This window comes from Psammomys obesus, unplaced genomic scaffold (assembly GCF_907164565.1).
Source record: "Psammomys obesus unplaced genomic scaffold, mPsaObe1.curated_primary_1811, whole genome shotgun sequence".
Classification (NCBI taxonomy): Eukaryota; Metazoa; Chordata; class Mammalia; order Rodentia; family Muridae; genus Psammomys; species Psammomys obesus.
In genome coordinates, this window is record NW_026592481.1 from 4,893,498 (window position 1) to 4,912,563 (window position 19,066).

The 19,066-nt window shown below is 40.5% G+C and overlaps 1 protein-coding gene across 2 annotated transcripts in view; it reads right to left on the bottom strand.

Moving 5' to 3' along the window:
• The window catches only part of Clcn4 (chloride voltage-gated channel 4), a 78,916-nt gene extending 68,669 nt beyond the window's left edge, over positions 1–10,247 (bottom strand). Inside the window, exons 1-2 of one of the 2 annotated variants that reach the window (XM_055613366.1) lie at positions 9,912–10,247; positions 8,548–8,703 (exon numbers count right to left, since the gene is read on the bottom strand). In XM_055613366.1, the coding sequence (XP_055469341.1) occupies positions 8,548–8,561 (14 nt within the window). In that variant the 5' untranslated portion in view covers positions 8,562–8,703; positions 9,912–10,247. Of the gene's footprint in view, positions 1–8,547; positions 8,704–9,911 lie in introns of those variants that run through there. The other variant, XM_055613367.1, reaches the window with a different exon arrangement.
• Positions 10,248–19,066: the final 8,819 nt, after the last annotated feature.

Consider the following 19,066-nt stretch of genomic DNA (forward strand, 5'->3'; position numbering starts at 1 on the left):
GTGTTTTCAGTAAACTGCTTCCACACAGTTTAAGAAAAAACATGGCTCCCAATACCTATCCAATGTAACAGGGAGCATCTGGGTCCTAAAATGATCATAGCCTTTCAGGTGTGGCAAAAGGTTGTATGCAACCCACTTCTGGTAGTATATGAGAGCTATGTTCTGTTCTGACTCAGTTAATTTATCTTATCTTAACAAGGTCCCAAGGTAACAGTTCTTGATTCATAGACTGTTGGGAGCCCTACAAGTTTAATGAGTATGAAATGTTTAGAAGAGCATTTTTAGCCGTATACTTATTATTATTGTTATTTTTTGAGCCTTTTCTTTTTGCTGTTATTGGAAGGTATCTGTGGGGAAATTCTTAAAATGCTGACTCTTGGCAACAGCAACACAGAGATTTCACAGCCCATCCCCCTCTTGGGTGAGAGTGGAGAACACTGAGTTGATTGTGTCACCAGAGGCCATATGAGGTTGGCCTGGTCTCCCTTCCAACACACAGGCTAGGTTTCAAAATGGGACAAAAAGCTGCATGGGCCTGGGGCTGTAGGAAGCCTGCCATGCCACACACCAGCCTGCTCAGTCCTGTGTAAATCAGACAAGGGGTAGCAGGGTACAGAGAGTACTGGAGGGCAGAGAAGAAGGGGGAGAAGGCAACTGGAAGTGATCATCCAGAGCTCTGTATATCACATGTTTGTAATATATTAACATTTTGAAACAGGCCCAGTTTATTTCTCCTATGCCTCTATGCACTCTATGTTCCCAGCCTCCCTTTGGGAGACTCCCTCTGACAGAGAGGAGACTGTCTCCCCTTTGGTTCTGTTGCTCTTAACCCCTTACAAAGTGGCTAATGGCAAGTTCTTATCAGTGTCACCAGCCTAGGTTTTGGAGAGCTAGCTGCAGAGATGACTGCATCACAGAACACTCACCATCCTAAAGTTGTCTACAATGTTGCCACCCAGGGACTATCTGGTAATGACTGGAAACATTTTAGAATGTCATATCTAGAGTGGTTACTATGTAGATGCAGGTGAGGGGAACTGTTAAACAGTCTATACTACACCTACCATAAAGAATCTTTGAAGCTCCAGCAGAGTGTGATGGTGGGTGAGTATAATACTAGTATTTGGAAGATTGAGACAGGAACACTGTAAATTTGAGGCCAGCTTGGGCTACAAGGTTGAGATCCTGTCTCTAAAACAACAAAAACAAAACAACCACATAGCCTCAAATATATAGAGTATTTATAGGATAGGAATACTATGGAACCAGGACCAGCCAGTCCAGAGCAGGAGTGGGGTCCATTGTGTCCAACTCTGGAAATCTCACCTTGAGAGCAGTAGGCTAGAGAGCAGTAGGAGTGAGGAACATGCCCTCCCCTGCCCAGGGCCTGCATGACCTGGTGCAAGTAGTCCTTTGCTCCCCCCACCTTTGCCCACACCAGAGGAGGTCAAAGAGTCACAGCCAGAGTCACATGACCTTATAAGGTCATGTCAAGCAAGCACCTAAAATTCCTGTCCACATAAATAAGACATTCCCAGCACAGTTGCCCCAGCTAATGATGTGCACTAACTCTGAAAGCCTCTACCCACTACCCAAAGGTTTAAATGGCCTTTGCCCCCTCACACACACAAACTGCTCAACAAAGCCTGCCTCCTGAATGTGTTCTTGTCATGCTCACCTGCAGATGAGGTCTCTCTCTCAGGCCACCAATCCTGTTTACAGGCAATCATGCTGTTATGGGAGGGTGATCAGAGTGGGAATGATAAGTATCAAGTTGAAAAACCCTTGCCTAGATACACGTTAGAGATGCAAGGAACGGTTTCTGGGTTAAAATACTATTAAAGAGGTTGGAGGGATGGCTTGGTAAGTAAAAGCACCTACTATGAAAATGTGAGTATCTGAGTTTGAATTGCCAAAAACACATAAAAGCCAGAAACACAGCATAAACATCTGTAACACAAGCATCTATAATCCCAGAACTCCTGTAAGAAGATTGGAGCTAGAGACAGAAGAATCCCCAGAAGCTCATGGATCAGATCATCTGGTGGGTTTAGTAGAAAAACAATAAAGACTCTGTTTCAAACCGGTTGGAAAGTGAGCCCTCATACAAAAGGTTGTCCTCTGACTTCTACATATATGCCCACATTCATACATTTCAGTATGCTCCCGTGCATGTACACACATACACACACTCAAAATAAAATAAAAATAAACTACAGTGATGTTAAGGTGTTGAGTGAAGGAGTGAATGAATATTGAGGTTCATGTCTTATGGAAATGCCTTTTCAGTACTCATAGATGGTCTTTTCTTAGGACATTACCATTGGTGTTTTTAAATAATTATTTTATTTTATTAAATAATCTGTATGGGTATGTATCCATTTGTAGGTATGTGCAGGTGGTCACAAAGGTCAAAAGAGGACATTGGATCTCTTTGAAATGGAGTTACAGGTAGTTGTGAGCTGCCTGATGTGGATGCTGGAAGCCGAGCTTGGGTCCTCTGGAAGAGCATTACTTGTTCTTAATCATTAAGCCATCATTGCAGCAACCTGTTCCACTTGTTGTTGTTGCTTTAAGGAAATGTCAAACTATATAGTTTAAGCTGGCCTGGAAATCATTATGTAGCCCAAACTAGCCTCAAACTGTCAATCCTCCTGCCACAGCCTTCAAAATGAATCACTACACTCAGCAACTACTGTTTAACGACCACGTTCTCTGAGCTCACAGCACTGAAGAATACAAACATGGTGCCTACCTTCACAGACTGGAAAAAGGAAAAAAAGACATATCAGTTTTTCATATATAGCTCTGTGATCTTGGAGAAGTCATTCAGTCTCTGGGCATCTATTCCTCATATGTAAATTATACATATTGTTTTGATTCTGAAGTTTACTTCCAACATTTAAACACTATTTGTTTCATCTCAGAGAACTGTTTCCTCTTTAGTTTTTCTACTTTTCATACAATGTCATAATAGTTGATTGTAATAGATTATATAATACATATCTCTATCAATCAGAATTATTTGGTAAATTCCTGCACTGCCCATGGGATGGAATGACTGAGAATATGTGGATACAAATTGATCTTCTAACAATAGCTAGAGAATTGAAGATGTCAGATACCACTCCAACTTTGGTTTTTTTGTTTGTTTGTTCTTGTTTGTCTTTTTCCTTTTGAGACAAGGTCTCACTCTGCAGCCCAGGCTACTCTGGAACTCACTCCACGCTGGGCTCAAATTCTTCACAATCATAGCTACCCAATTTTATTTCTTATGATGCTATTTATAAAAAAAAAATGAAACGAGTCACAGCTATAACAGGGATGAATTTCAAAGACATGTTGAGTGAAAAGAACTGGATATGAAAGTGTATTTTATGATTCCATCTATGTGAAATTAAAAAATAAGCAAACCCACAATAATAGGAAACAGAATGGCAATGGCCACTCTAGCAAGTGGGACAAGATAGTGTCCTTGGAAGGTCTAATAATGCTCAATGTACAGATTTACCAAAACTAATGAAAGTAATCTCCTTGCATCTGAATTTTTGTGTACATTCATTTTAAAAGTTTTTTTGGATTTGTTTATTTCACATGTACATATTTTGCCTGCATATAGATAGATAGATAGATAGATAGATAGATAGATAGATAGATAGATAGATAGATAGATATATGTGTATATCTGTGTGCGTGCGTGCGTGTGTGTGTGTGTGTGTGTGTGTGTGTGTGTATGCGTATATGTGGTGCCCACAGAGGTCAAAAGCGTGTGAGATTCTCCTGGAACTGGAGTTACAGATTGTTTGAAGTGACATGTGGGTACTAGGGAGCAAACCCAGGGCTTCTGCAAGAGCAACAAGTACTCTTTTGTTTTGTTTTGTTTTGTTTTTGTTCTTTGAGACAGGGTTTTTCTATGTATCCTTTGCTATCCTGTACTCTGTACACCAGGCTGGTCTCAAACTCACAGAGATTCCCCTGCTTCTGCTTCCCTGAGTGCTGGGATTAAAGGCTTGAGACACCGAGTTTGACTAATAAGTACTCTTAAGACAGGGGAGAAAAGAGGCAGGTGATAACATATTATATAGACGGGTGATTCTGCACGGGCATTTTCTGACAAAAAGTATACAGATTATCTACAGGTGATTGTCCTGAGAAAGGAAGGGGGCCAAGAATGTAAAGGAACTAAATGGTCTTTGTGTAACATTGAAACTGTCACCATGTCCATAAATTCCTATTTCAAAAAAATAACGCATTATTTTTAATTAATATGTAATTTAAGTAATGTCATGATGTACAAAATAAGCACACCCTGCAAATGAGAGAGAAAATGTCTGTTGAGCTGCTTCTGGGAACATACTTAAGCAAAAGACTGATAATGAGCCTTTCCAGTGTCCAACACACCCACTGGCTAAGCAGGGAGCGGCGGTGCTAAAAGGCACTGAAAGTAATGCAGTTAAGAAGAATAATTCTTCTGTCTTTTACTTAAATATGTATTAAAGAGCTCTCAAAAATATAAAAAAAACGTTTAAATTGCCTTTATCATGGCATTTAAACAAGCATCTCCAAAACATAATACCCCATCCACAAACATACATATAAGTTATCTACTGCTGTGTAACACAGTATCCAAAACTCAGCAGCAGGAAATAAGCCTGTCTTATCTTGCTGTGTGTCCTAGTTTCCTTTCCTAATGTGGTGTAGAAGCAACTTTAAGGGAGAAGGGGCTTATCTAGCTTACAATTCCAGATTACAGTCCATCACTGCAGAGAAGTCAAAGCCCCAGTAACTTGAAGTATCTAGTTACATCCAAGGGCAGGGAGAAAATAAATGCATGACTATTTATTGCTCAGCTCATTTTCTCTACCTTTATGCAATTCAGGAACTAAACTCTGGGAATGGTGCTACTCACCATGGGTGGGTCTTCCTACATCAATTAATACAATCAAGACAATCTTCCCAACATTCCTACTGGTCAACCCAATCTAAATAATTCTTCCTTGAGACTCTTTCCAGGTGATACTGACTGTGTTGTGTTAACGATTAAAACTAACTATTATAGTGTTTCACACATAAATCTGGGTGTACTTGAGCTAAGTGCCTAGGTTCCAGATCTCTCAGAAGACTGTTAACATCTAAAGCCTCAGCTGGGGCTGAGAGATTTGCTGCCAAGTGCAGTCATGTCACAATTGGTTCTGGCTCCTAACATAAGGCAGGACTGATTACAACACAGCATCTCCCTCCTGCGCTGGAATGACTCAAGAGAAAGAACACATACTCAAGACTAACACATACTCAAGACTAAAGCCTCAGTTCTTTTTATCCTAGTTTCAGAAGTGCTATGTCTTGTCCCAGCAATTTTATATCCACGTGAGTCACTAGGTGTGGCCTAACTGCCAAGGGAGAAGATTATGCAAGATTATGCCCAGTAAGAGCCAAAGTTTCAGATTCATTTTAGCAAACCAGCACTAGTCTCTTTGGATCATTTGCTAGCCATACACATAACATTTCAAGTGTTCCCCAAATATTTATCGCATATTTGCTCAGATAAAATCCAAAAAAGGGCCACAAATTTCATTAGGCTCTTCGGTCTCCTAGGTATCATTTAATAAAGAACACCCTCATGCCCTCATTATAATTTGCTTTTATGCTACTGAATTATGAAGAAGCAAGGCCAAAGAGCTCAGGCAGAGGGCTAAGCCTTCTGAAGCAAGAAGAGTTGGGATGGCCTACTCTGGATGGAAGAGGAGCTACTTGGACTCAGGGGAAAGACACCTGAGCACTCAGTGGCCTTGGGAGTAGATACAACCAGCTGCTGCCATCCTAGATTTCAGCAGCAGCCTGTTTAATTAGTTTCACTAAAGGCATACTATTTCCTAAGGATGAGGCCAGACAAGGAGGGACAGACAGACACAAGCTGATGACAAAAGAATGGAATGGGGTACCTACAAAACCCCATGCCAGGAGGAAAAGGAAATATTTTCAGATTCTTCTAACCCTCGGTAAACATGTATTCCACCTTGCAACAGCACTAGGATCACAGTTTCATTTCTCTTGGGATGTTCCTATTTTACACTTCTTCTTTCATCAAACTGGCCCTTTCTAAATGTGAGGAAATAGGGCCAGCTCATAATAGTTGGCCCCATCTTCCATATGTTATATCTATTCTGAGATGAGAAGTGATGTGGCCAATTGTTTATACCCTCAAAAGTGACAAAGCCAGACCTTCAAGTCCTATCCTAAAGGTGAAAGCCTGCATGCATGGCAGCACTGAGATACCTGCCAGATTGCTGGTAGAGCTCACAGTCATGTTGGCCTCCTCATAGCTGTGAGGACACCACTGCCATCCTTACTTAACCATATCTTGCTTCAGAACAAATCTCACTTCCAGTACAGTCTGTCATTCTCATCCTTGCAGGAGAGAAAGATGGCGTCTTCACTGAACACTATACCCCAGACTGAAACTTACTATATACATAGATTTACCAGGCAGATGTGTCCCAGAAGATTTCAGCCCATGACTGCCTAATGCCTTTTTCTTTGTTCCCAACACACACTTCTGTGTCAGCTCAGCCCCAGACTACAAATGCCATGCAAGCCTCCCTCTCCTCTTCCCTCAGAAACTGTGATTGGAAAACGACAATATAAGAAGGCATTCATATTGTAATTCATATATACCCAACATGATTATTTCAGACCAAGAGCTCCACATTGAACGAATCATAAGAAAATAAATTCTGGAATGTTAGAGCTGGAATAATTTTTAAAGAACATCTACCAGTTGAGACTGAAATTGTGGACTGTTTACCTAATATATAATACATAACTCTGTATTCCAACCCCAGTACCAGGAGTGGGAAAAAAATAAAGCTATCATCTAAATCAGTAACTCCTAACCAGGGTCAATGGAATCCTTAAGCAGGCAGCAATTTTTCTGCTGCATTTTGGATTGTCACAAGTAGAACGAAGAGCTTCATACTGGCATCTATAGGTAGAGAGCACAGTCTAGGCTAAACATCCTACAATGACTCAGATGCCCCTCATGGCCATCCTAAAATTAAGAAACTCTAAAACTAAATGCTGTTGTTACTTTCAGAATGAGAATACTGAGGTTTGAAAAAATAATAGTGACTATTTCAAGGTTATAAGCTGCAAAGCCAGAAGCTTATCTGAGTATATCTATTTTACCTGCCTCCATCACCTGCTTTGCTCTGTCAAGAGTTGGTCGAAGAGAAGAAAAGGTGGGGACCCAAGAATGCTTTCATTTTGCTGTTAGAGATGTGATCCAGGGTCTATCAAATATAAAATATGTGACCCAACACTGAGCTACAACACTGACTAATTTAATACACACAGCCAACCTAAAACAAAGGAGGAATATCACAATAAACAAATCACTGAAGGACACAGTAACCTATCTGGATAACCCAAAATCTGAACAATTTCATCTTTAATCATCAGTTTGAATAGAACTGTTTCACCAAAGTTGCTGATGGATGGAATTCTTCAGAGGATAAGTTCCAATGCTGATGCCTCAGCTTCTAGAAACATCAGGTTTTCAGGAGAGAATGTTATATTCTCCTCTCTAGGACACCCACACAAGTACCAGCCACAAACCAGAAAAAAGGAATGTAAACAGGGTTGGTGGAAAAGAGGGCATTAACATCCCCCTCCACACACACACACACAAGCATACACAGGCTGTCATGCTGGGACTGAAGTCACCTGACCTTTCCATCTGCCGCTGAGTCATCAAGCCCCTTCCTTCAGTGAGCTAATTACACAGCAAAGCAATTAAGAATGCTGGAAATTCTAAAGGTCTGGGTTATCTCAAACCTTCAGCTCTCATTAAGGATCTTTTTTGTTGTTGTTGTTGTTGTTGTTAGAGATAGAGCCATGTTTTACATTGGCCTGTTATCTTTGAAAACTATATTTTATTGTATTTTTTTCAATGTTGTTATTTTTCAATCTACTGAAAACACCTACCTGGAAAAAAAAAAAAACACATTTAAATCTGGACCGTTGCAAAACACTGTAAAACGATGAAGTTGCCATTCCCCAGCAAATTTTTACTCTAAATGAAATTAAGCTCACTGCTGAGAAGCAACCTCTGCGAGAAGAATTAATAAAGATGCCTTTATTGAGCTAGCACAATGGCAGAAGGAAAACAGTTTATGCTTATCTTTTCAAAGAAGCTCTTTCTCTTGGTCTCTAAGAATATATGTGTTGTAGTCCGTACAAATTTTTCTCCCCCTCCTAGCACGAGGCTTTTATCTCTCTGTCTGGTCCCTGTCCACTTTGTGCAGGTGAGCACACCAAGATCCAGCTCGCACTCGGACCTGCACCAGGCCACTGCCGGTCTGATGCTTGCAACAGCAAATGCAGCATGAGGAAGCAGCTGTGAGCTGCAGGCATTACAGCAGCCAAAGGCCTCGCTTTCGGCTTTAGAGGACGCTGCCAGAGTAGCAGACCACCAACCCGTGCTCCACGTGCAGCGTCTGTACTGCTGGGGGCGCCAGGAAGGGCATCCGGGCACCGTGCACCCCTTACCTGCAGTGCCGCATCTTGCAGCGAGGCCGTCCACCTGGACAGCATCCTAGGGCATCCTTTCTTCAGTACGTCTGCTGCTAGCACTGTGACGTCATCAGGAGGCGGGCTCCACTCTGCCACGTGACGTCTTTGTAGTCCTGGTGCTGGGAGCAGGGTCTGAGGTCCGAAGGGGAGGGGATGGGAAGACTAGATATTCCAGAAGAGGTAGGTAACAATCAGTCTGACCTGCTTTCAGGGTGTTTGTCTTGATGCATGTCTATTGCTTGGCCTTATTGGAAAAGTTATGGGAAACAGCACGCAGGAGCAATCGACATTGTTCGAGGCTCCAGGATTTCAAAAAAGGTAGCAATAAGGAGAGTATTGTGGAAAAAAACACAATCTGGTGTTCTAGTTTACCAGATGCAATAGAGAAACATATTTTATAAAAAAATCACAATGGCACCTGAAATAGACTATGCATGAACTCACTGCACTAGAGGATTGGTTTTACAAATTATATGCAAAATATTATGCTCAAGCAGTTCTTGATGAAATATTCTACTAAGTGCACCAATGACTAATACTTTAAATTACTCTCAGTAACTTCATTACGTTTTTATTTGCTAAGAAAAAAAAAACAGTGGCACCACATATCAGTTCTATTTACTGTAATATTTAATTATTTAAAATGAAGGAATATTGAGAATATGTGTCTGTGTTTATTTTTCTTAACTCATAGGGTAAGACATTTCATTTCTCAAGCATGAGTTTGTTGAAAACAACTCATTATTTCAGATGTTCTAATTTTTCTTACATTCTGAAGAAGTGAGTCACTTTACTATTATAATGTACATTGTCAACATACTTCACTCACAGTGAAACAGCCTTTCCTTAAAAGATTTTGAATATTCTGTGATCAGTTCATAGAGTGCAACTAGCACATTTAGAACTTAAAGCAGTTCTTGTATAAAACCTGTTTGTCAAACTATGTAAATGTGAGGATTAAAAGTACAATGGTAACTTTTCATTCATATCCCAATTTCACAGATTGTTTTAACTTTAAGTTACAATTTTAACATTTCTTTTGATAAATATCCTGAAAAACACATTAAATAGATTGTTTTACAAACAAGCATGAGTTAAGTTGGCTGGCCACTTAACTCCAAGAGCTTTTATTTCCTTCTATATTTAACCCTGTCCCCTTTACCACCATTACTTCCAGATTAACCACATTTCTGCTCATAAGGTCAAACTCTAAATTAAATACAGCCCTTGCCTCGCTCAACAATCTATTATTTTCAATACCCTTTTTTAATTGACAGTTGCGGTGTGTATTTCTAGGTCACTCCCCTTAGGTTTGTTTCTCAGAGTGACAAAAAACTTACCTTTATAGCTCTGAGGTTCTTGAGATACTAAGCCAAATTGTTACTGTCATTTCTGGATCCTTTGGGTTGAAGGTCTGAAGTACACAGAAACTGACAAGTTCATTTTCCTGCCAGAGGCAAACGTCGATTTCAGCCTCAGGCTCACAGAGGGCCCAGGACAGTCTGGCAGTATCACGTGTTCAGCTCAGCCACTCAACCCACCCCTTCCCTCCTGGTCAGCTCTGGAAGATAGGCTTTGCAATGTGGTCGGCCTTCTACCCACGGTGGAAAAGTATCCGCAGAGAACCCTATTTCTGCAGTACAGGAAGCCCCACCTCCGGAGGCTGGTGCTCCCTGCCTAAGTTTCCCGGGGTGGGGGTGGGAGCAGAGGACTGCAGCGCGCATAACTCACCCAGCTGCCAGTAGCATTGTAACTCAACACTGCTGCCCACAGCCTTCCTCTGTGTTCAGCTTGCCTGAAATGACTAAATACCAACACCTTCCTCATCCGGGCACAGATTTTTTTTTTTTAAACAGGTTAGTTTCACCTTCTCTTTCTCCACGTGATTGCTCAATTGAAAGCACACACACACACACACACACACACACACACACACACACACACTCGCACTCCAGTGATTGTGCCAGGTGATTTCTAATTTGAAAACACACACACGCACATGCACCTTCCTATGCAAGGGATTGTGCCACATGCCTTTAATCCCAGCACTCCAACACTCACCAGGCAGAGGCAGACAGATCTCTGTGAGTTCAAGGAGAGTCTAGTCTACAGAGTGAGTTGCAAGATAGCCTGTCTGGAAAAACAACGGAAAAAAGGGGGGAGGGGAGCACAATGTCTCTCTGTCTGTCTGGTTGTCTGTCTCTCTCTCACACACACACATACACACTACTCTCTCTCACTCTCTCTCACACACACATACTCACACACACTACAACAGAGCTGAAATTGCTCAGTTGAAAGCATATGTTACAACAAACCTAAAACAGGGTCAAAGAATTTTCAAGAGAATGAAATAACTCTTATAATATCCTCTACTCTCAAATACCTCCCCCCCCCATTATTCTTTCTTGTCTTCTGAAGACAGTGTCCTTTGCTTTACAGAAGCTTTTCAGTTTCATGAGGTCCCATTTATTGATTGTTGCTCTTAGAGCCTGTGCTGTTGGTGTTCTGTTCAGGAAGTTTTCTCCTGTACCAGTGAGTTCAAGGCTTTTCCCCACTTTTTCTTCTAACCGATTTAATGTGTCTGGTTTTATGGCTGGGCAGGATTAGCATAGTAAAAATGGCCATCTTACCAAAAGCAATCTACAGATTCAATGCAAGTCCCATCAAATTATCAACACAATTTTTTACAGACCTTGAAAGAAAAATTCTCAAATTCATATGGAATAACAAGAAACACAGACTTGCTAAAACAATGCTCTATAATAAAAGATCTTCTGGAGGTATCTCCATCCCTGATCTCAAGCTGTACTATAGAGCAACAGTAATAAAAACTGCATGGTACTGGCATAGAAACAGAATGGTGGATCAATGGAACCGAATAGAAGACCCAGAAATAAACCCACACACTTATGGACACCTGATCTTTGACAAAGATGCCAAAACCATACAATGGAAAAAAGACAGCATCTTCAACAAATGGTGCTGGTCTAACTGGATGTCTACATGTAGAAAAATGCAAATAGATCTGTACTTATCACCCTGCACAAAACTAAAGTCCAAGGTATACAACTTTTATATACAAACAAGAAAATAAGAATTGAATGCAATTTTCAAATTTGGCAACTCAGTGGTGAATAGGATTAAGGGTGTTTTAAAAACCTTCTTCTCTCCTCCTCCTCCTTGGTATGCAATAATTTCTCCGTAGTGACACAGTTTTATAACAAGAGAAATATGTAGAATAGATACTTTTAGCTAATTATTTGATGTTCAGTTCTTATTTGAAGGGTCTCCAGTCCTAAACACAAAGCTTGAAGAGAAAAATCACAGCCTTTATCTGGATTCCTACCTGTCAGGCATTGGAGCTGAAGGCCAATCATGTTATTTTCTCCTTCCTGTACCCCTGCTTCTCATTCTACAATGGAGAGAGAGGGGGGAGAGGGAGAAAAAGAGAGAGAGAGAGAAAGAGAGTTAGTCATCTCAAAAAGCTTCTTCAGTAGCTGTGGAATGCACCATTAGGTTCTAATTTCTAGATCCCAATCTCTCTTGTTTGTTTGTTTTACATATTGGTAATTTCATAGCATGAAACTTCTTACACTTTTCTTATATTTATTATCTGCACTTTCCCCTGAAACACAAACAAGATTTACACTATCGGATGATTGTTCACTTGTGGGTGCTGTTTTGTTTTGAGACACAATCTCACTCTGTAGCTCAGGTTGCCTCTTGAGTGTTGTGAGACACTTTGCACAACTAAAACTGTTTTTTTTTTAACAACTGATCATTTTTATTAGTTCATATGCTCAAAAGTAGCTGTCATGCTGTTATGGATAAAAGGAATCACTTTTAAAACTACTTTTCTGTAGTTATCAATTATATATTGGTCAATATTATGAATACATGAGATATATTCTTACATGCCCTGATGTGTACATATGCAAGCTCAATGTTACTTTTTTTAAAATTTTTTTATTAATTACACTTTATTCACTTTGTATCCTCCCATAAGCCCCTCCCTCTTCCCCTCCCAATCCCACCCTCCCTCCCCCTTCCTCATGCATGCCCCTCTCCAAGTCCCCTGATAAGAGAGGTCCTCCTCTCCTTCCTTCTGATCTTAGTCTATCAGATCTCATAAGGAGTGGCTGCATTGTCTAAATCTGTTTCTTAATAGGAATGATGGTGCTCCTTTTTTCCTGGGGACATTTTCAGCTGCCCCACCCAGACACTATAGGGCCAAGCAGTACATCCCTGGAATCCAGTGGGTGCAGCCCAGAGACATTAGGGAACAGGCTATAATGTGAAGAACTGCTGCCTATGACACTGAATGATATAGCCTCAAATATCAATGAAGCTGAGGCTGAGGCTGAGGGCCTCTGGCTTAGAATGACTTATAAAGTATGCTTTGATTTCCCAACCATTCTGAAGCATTTCTCCCTTGATAATGTGCTGGAGGATCTGCTATATAATAAAGCACCTTACAAGTCAGCAGTAGGGCATAAGGAAAGAATAACTGCCTATCTCTACATATTCCATCTCTGAAAGAGACCTAGAAATTGGTGGTTATATCTCTGGGTAGGAGAACCCAGTGGTTGGCCCACAGAGGCTGGTGAAAAGTTTTAAGAGTTTTGGAATGTGTTACCTATGTTTTAAACATACATGTTCCAAACACTGTCATCTATATATGTCAAATATACAATGCACTGAGTACATTCATCTCCAAGGTGTCTTTTGATGCTTGCAGCTAAGTATTACCAGCACAGGGAAAATGCTACATCTTTCAGGACAGACAGATTACAGACTTGACGGTACCTCTTGCTCTCTACCTTAGAGCATCTTGTGATCAGACATGGAGTCATGGTCCCTGCTTAGCCTCTAGATGACATCCCTGACCATTACCTCATTTCCTCTGTGAACCCACAGCTACCCAATCCCCTTGGATGGCATGTACCACATTAGGTTCAAATCGCTTGCTCACATCAGTGCTACAGCTCTTCAAGGGCAGGAAGAGCTGGCTCTATGTGTCAAAGAAACCTCACCATCAGCACTATCTCTAGGCCATACCAAGTTACAGCAACTCAAAATCTGCTCAAATGTCTTCGGCCAAGAAAGTAGTGAAATGGCTCAGAAGTTAAGAGTGTTTGCTGCTCTTGCAAACAACCTCAGTTTGGTTCCTAGCATCCACATCTGGTGGCTTGAAAATGACTGCAACTTTAGCACCAGAAGATCAGAGACCATCTTCTGAACTCTGAAGGTACCTACACTCACTTGTACACATACCCATACCTATACATGTATGCACAATTAAAAACAAAAACAAATGTTAAAATATTCTCAACCAAAAATTAACACATCTAACTTATAACACCATAAAGTATTATGAATACATTACAATATTACTTTCTGTGTTATTTGTGAGACAATTTCATGTGTCTGACACAGTCCTCAAAATTGCTCTGTAGCTGAAAGTGATCTTGAACTTCTGAACTTCCTTCCTCCATTTTGCAGAGGTGGGGATCGCAGGCATGCACCACCATACCCAGTTTCTGAAGCGTTATGATCAAACCTAGGATTTCATGCATGCTAAGCAATCACTCTACCAATTAAGCTATAGCCCCAGTCCTATTTGTGCTATTTTTTTAAGGTGTACATAAGCTTTACTTTTCCCTTCTGCAAATAGAGGCAGTGTTATAGAATCTGTCTGTTCTGGCTAGTTTTATGACACAAGCTAGAGTTATCTAAAATAGAGAAAATGCCTCCATAAGATCCAGGTGTATGTGTTTTCTCAATTAGTGATCAATGGGTAGGGCCCAGCCTGTTGTGGGTGGTGCCATCCCTTGGCTGTTGGTCCTGGGTTCTATAAAAAAGCAGGCAGAGTAAACCATAAGGAGCAAGCCCCTCTGTAAGAAGCACCCGCTGTAGCCTCTGCATCAGTTTCTGCCTCCAGGTTCCTGCCCTGTTTGAGTTCCTGTCCTAACTTCCTTCATTGATGAACTTCCTTCAATGTGAACATGTAAATCCTATCCTCCCCAATTTGCTTTTGTCATGGTGTTTCATCACAGCAATAGTAACCCTAACTAAGACATCACCATTTGGGGGGCTAGAGAGATAGCTCAGAGGTTAAGAGAAGAGAACTGGCTGCTCTTCAGAAAGTCATGAGTTCAACTCCCAGCAACTATATGGTGGCTCACAACCATCTATAATTAGATATGGTGTCCTCTGCTGGTGTGCAGGTGTACATGCAGACAGAATGTTATATACATAATTAATAAACAAATAATTTTTTTAATACACCACCATTTGGAGGTGTTGTGAGACTTAGGTGAACCATTAAGAGGAAGCAATACCTCTTTGTATGGGAGATGTGAGAGTGGAAATATATGTATCTACATAGAGTAATCACCCATATTTCCAGCTAAGTGGAATTGTTAAGAGTGTACACACACACACACACACACACACACACACACACACACACACGAAAACCATGCCAAATTTGCCTATATGCCATTATCAAACTGTATAAACCCATCTTTATGGAGATACATAAGACATATAACCGCTAGTGACTGGAAAAACTGTTACCCTTGAACAATAGTTCAGGCTCTTCAAACAACAATGCATTTTTGTTAAAGTTTTATTTTCTTTAATCTTACGTATTTTAATGTTTGAACACCACATGCATATATGTTGCCCTCAGAGGTCAGAAGAAGGTATTGGATCCTCTGGGGCTGGAGTACAGGCAATTGTGAGCCACCATATGATTCCTGGTTATCAAACTCAGGCCCTCTGCAAGAACAACAAGTGTACTTAAATATACAGCCATCTCTCCAGTCTCAAACAGTGTGTTTTAAAATTTGATATTTTCTGCATTGTGGACCTTTGCATTCATTTTTATGTATTATTTTAAGGGTATTGTGCCTGCATGTATGTTTGAGCACCAATTACATGCCTGATGCCTGCAGAGGCCAGAAGACAGCATTGGATCCACTAGAACTGGAATTACAGATGCTTGTTAACTTGCCATGTGAGTGATCATAATCAAACCCAGGTCCTTTGGAATAGCAATCAATTTTCTTAACTGCTGCTGAGCCACCTCTTCATCCCCTTGTTTTACTTTTACAATAACAAATAACACAATCTTTATTAAGGGCTTTTGTGGTGCCATTTTTTTATTTTTTTTAATTTTATTTTTTCTTATCAGTTACATTTTATTAGCTCTGTATCCCAGCCGTGTCCCGATGCCTCATTCCATCCCAGTCCCTCCCTCCCTCATCTCCACTGTGCCCCTTGCCAAGTCCACTGATACGGGGGACCTCCTCCCCATTCATCTGATCCTGTTTTATCAGATATCTTCAGGACTGGCTGCAAAGTTCTCCTCTGTGGCCTAACAGGACTGCTCCTCCCTTGGGGGGTGGGGAGGCCAAAGAGCCAGTCATTGAGTTCCTGTTAGAAATAGTCCTTATTCCCCTCACTATGGGAAACCAATTGGTTACTGAGCTACCACAGGCTACATCTGAGCAGAGGTTCTAGGTTATATTCATACATGGTCCTTGGTTGCAGAAAAGACCTTGGTCTCAGAAAAGACCCTGTGCCCAGATATATTTGGTCCTTGTGAAGCTCCTATCCTTTCCTCATCAGACTAACTCCCCTTCTTTCTTATGATTCCCTGTACTCTGCCAAAGGTTTGGTCATGAGTCTTTGCTTTGAAAACACTGCTAGTTAGAGTCTTTCAAATGTGCTCAGTAGACTCCTGTCAATGTTCAATGTGCATCTCATCTGTCTTTCTAAACGAGGATTGATCATCTTGCACCATGTCTACTCTCTTGATTATCTCTTTTAGGTGTATATTTTTCATTATGTTTGTCATATCCTATAGGGCTATATAAGTGAGTATATACCGTGTTTGTCTTTTTCCCTCTGGGATATTTCACTCAGAATGATCTTTTCTAGATCCCACCATTTGCCTGCAAATTTCATGATTTCCTCCTTTTTGATTGCTGAGTAGTATTCCGTTGTGTAAAAATACCACAATTTCTGTACCCATTCCTCCGTTGATGGACATCTGGGTTGTTTCCAGGTTCTGGCTATTACAAATAAAGCTGCTATAAACATGGTTGAGCAAGTATCCCTTTTGTGTACTTGAGCAAACTTTGGGTATATACCTAGCAGTGGTATAGCTGGGACTTGAGGAAGCACTATTCCTAATTGTCTTAGAAAGCGCCAGATAGATTTCCAAAGTGGTTGTACCAGTTTACGTTCCCACCAGCAATGGAGGAGGGTTCCCCTTTCTCCACAACCTCTCGAGCATGTGTTGTTCCTTGAGTTTTTCATCTTGGCCATTCTGATGGGTGTAAGGTGATATCTCAGGGTCGTTTTGATTTGCATTTCCCTAATGGCTAATTAGGTTGAGCATTTTTTTAAGTGTTTCTCTGCCATTCGATATTCCTCTGTCAAGAATTCTCTGTTTAGCTCTGTTCCCCATTTTTTAAATTGGATTACTTGGTTTGCTGCTTTTCAGCTTCTTAGTTCTTTGTATATACTGGATATTAGTCCTCTGTCAGATAAAGGGTTAGTGAAGATTCTTTCCCAATCTGTGGGCAGTCGTTTTGTTTTGATGATGGTATCCGTTGCTTTACAGATGCTTTTCAGTTTCATGAGGTCCCATTTATTGACTGTTGCTCTTAGAGCCTGTGCTGTTGTGTTCTGTTCAGGAAGTTGTCTCCTGTGCCAATGAGTTCTAGGCTGTTCCTCACTTTTTCTTCTAACAGATTTAGAGTATCCGGTTTTATGTTGAGGTCTTTGATCCACTTGGAGTTTAGTTTTGTGCAGGGTGATAAATATAGATCTATTTTCATTTTTCTGCATGTGGACATCCAGTTGGACCAGCACCATTTGTTGAAGATGCTGTCTTTTTTCCATTGAATGGTTTTGGCTTCTTTGTCAAAAATCGAGTATTCATAAGTGTGTGGGTTTATTTCTGGGTCTTCTATGTGGTTCCATTGATCCTCCTTTCTGTTTTTATGCCAATACCATGCAGTTTTTATTACTATTGCTCTGTAGTACAACTTGAGATCGGGGATGGAGATACCTCTAGATGATCTGTTGTTGTACAGGATTGTTTTGGAGATTCTGGGTTTTTTGTTTCTCCATATGAAGCTGAGAATTCAGATAGAATTTTAGTTTTCAAAATTCTGAAGACATTCTCGGCCTAGATGAGATTGTACCAAAGCTAGAAGCTTCCAGTACTAGGCCTAGGTTAGCTGACTGAGGCAGTAAGCCTCCAAGACAATTTAATCAGGCCAGTAAAATTTACTTTAACACCCTACCAGTGAGGCTGTGGAGAAATTGTTATGGTGAGAAGACAAAATTGGGCTACCTTGAGTAGGAAAACACAGTGATACCTCACAAAATTGCAGAAGTTCCACTTTCAGGTTCCATTCACCCAGAAATCCTGGCCCCCATAATATGAAAATATGTTTATAAAAGAAAATAATGGTGTTTATTTTTAATTTTGGAAGACTAGAAACAGTCAGAAAATGGTTGGATAAACTTACACTCACCAATGCAGCGTGGAAAAGTTAAAATAAAAAGTCACTGATGCTCCATGTATCACTGTGACAGGAATTGGGGATGGAAAAATGTATTTTGCATGTAGGACAGATTTAAATTTGGCAGCGCCAGAAAGCAGACTGTATTGGGTAGACTGGTTTTCTTTTTAGAGATAGTTTATATAGCTCAGATCAGCCTCAGATTTGTGTTCAGACCAGGTTGGCTTTAAGTTCAGGTTCCTGCCTCAGCCTCCCAAGTACTGAGATTACAGGCCTATACCACTCTTTCTTACTGTACACTTGTTTAAATGGTGGTTGTTTTAATGATCCAAAGATATGTCACCTTGGAACCTGAGAATGTGGCCTTATTTAGAAAGAGTCTCTGCAAAAGTAATTAAATAAAAACCCTAAGCAGGGATCATCATGGATTAGCCATGTGGCCAGAAATCCAATGACACATGTTCTTATGGGAGACAAAAACACAGACTAAGTTATGGGAGGATGGGGATAGTGACTAGAGGGGAGCTTTTATTACAACTGATGCAGAGGTGCGTGCATGTGTTTGTGCACGAAAGCATGAGTGCACACTATCTGCAGAGCTAGGGATCAAACTGTCAGCTTTCTGCATGTGACACAGCTGTTTTGCCACTGAGCTACACTTACAGCCCTTCGGATATGTTTTGATATTGAAAAAATCAAGTGGAGAATATTATTGTGTGATAGAAAAAAGACAAATGTAATTGTGTACATATTTGTGTATTTATATTTATATGATATGTACATATCTGTATATATTTGTTTGTGTGTAAATATGCTTGTATCAGCAAACAATACAAATAAAAACAATATTTTAAATCTAGTTATTTGTAAAGAAAGAAAAGAAATAAGGCAGAAGGACAAAAAAATAAAAACTAGTCTTCCTTTGATAGATCTTGCCTTGTATATTA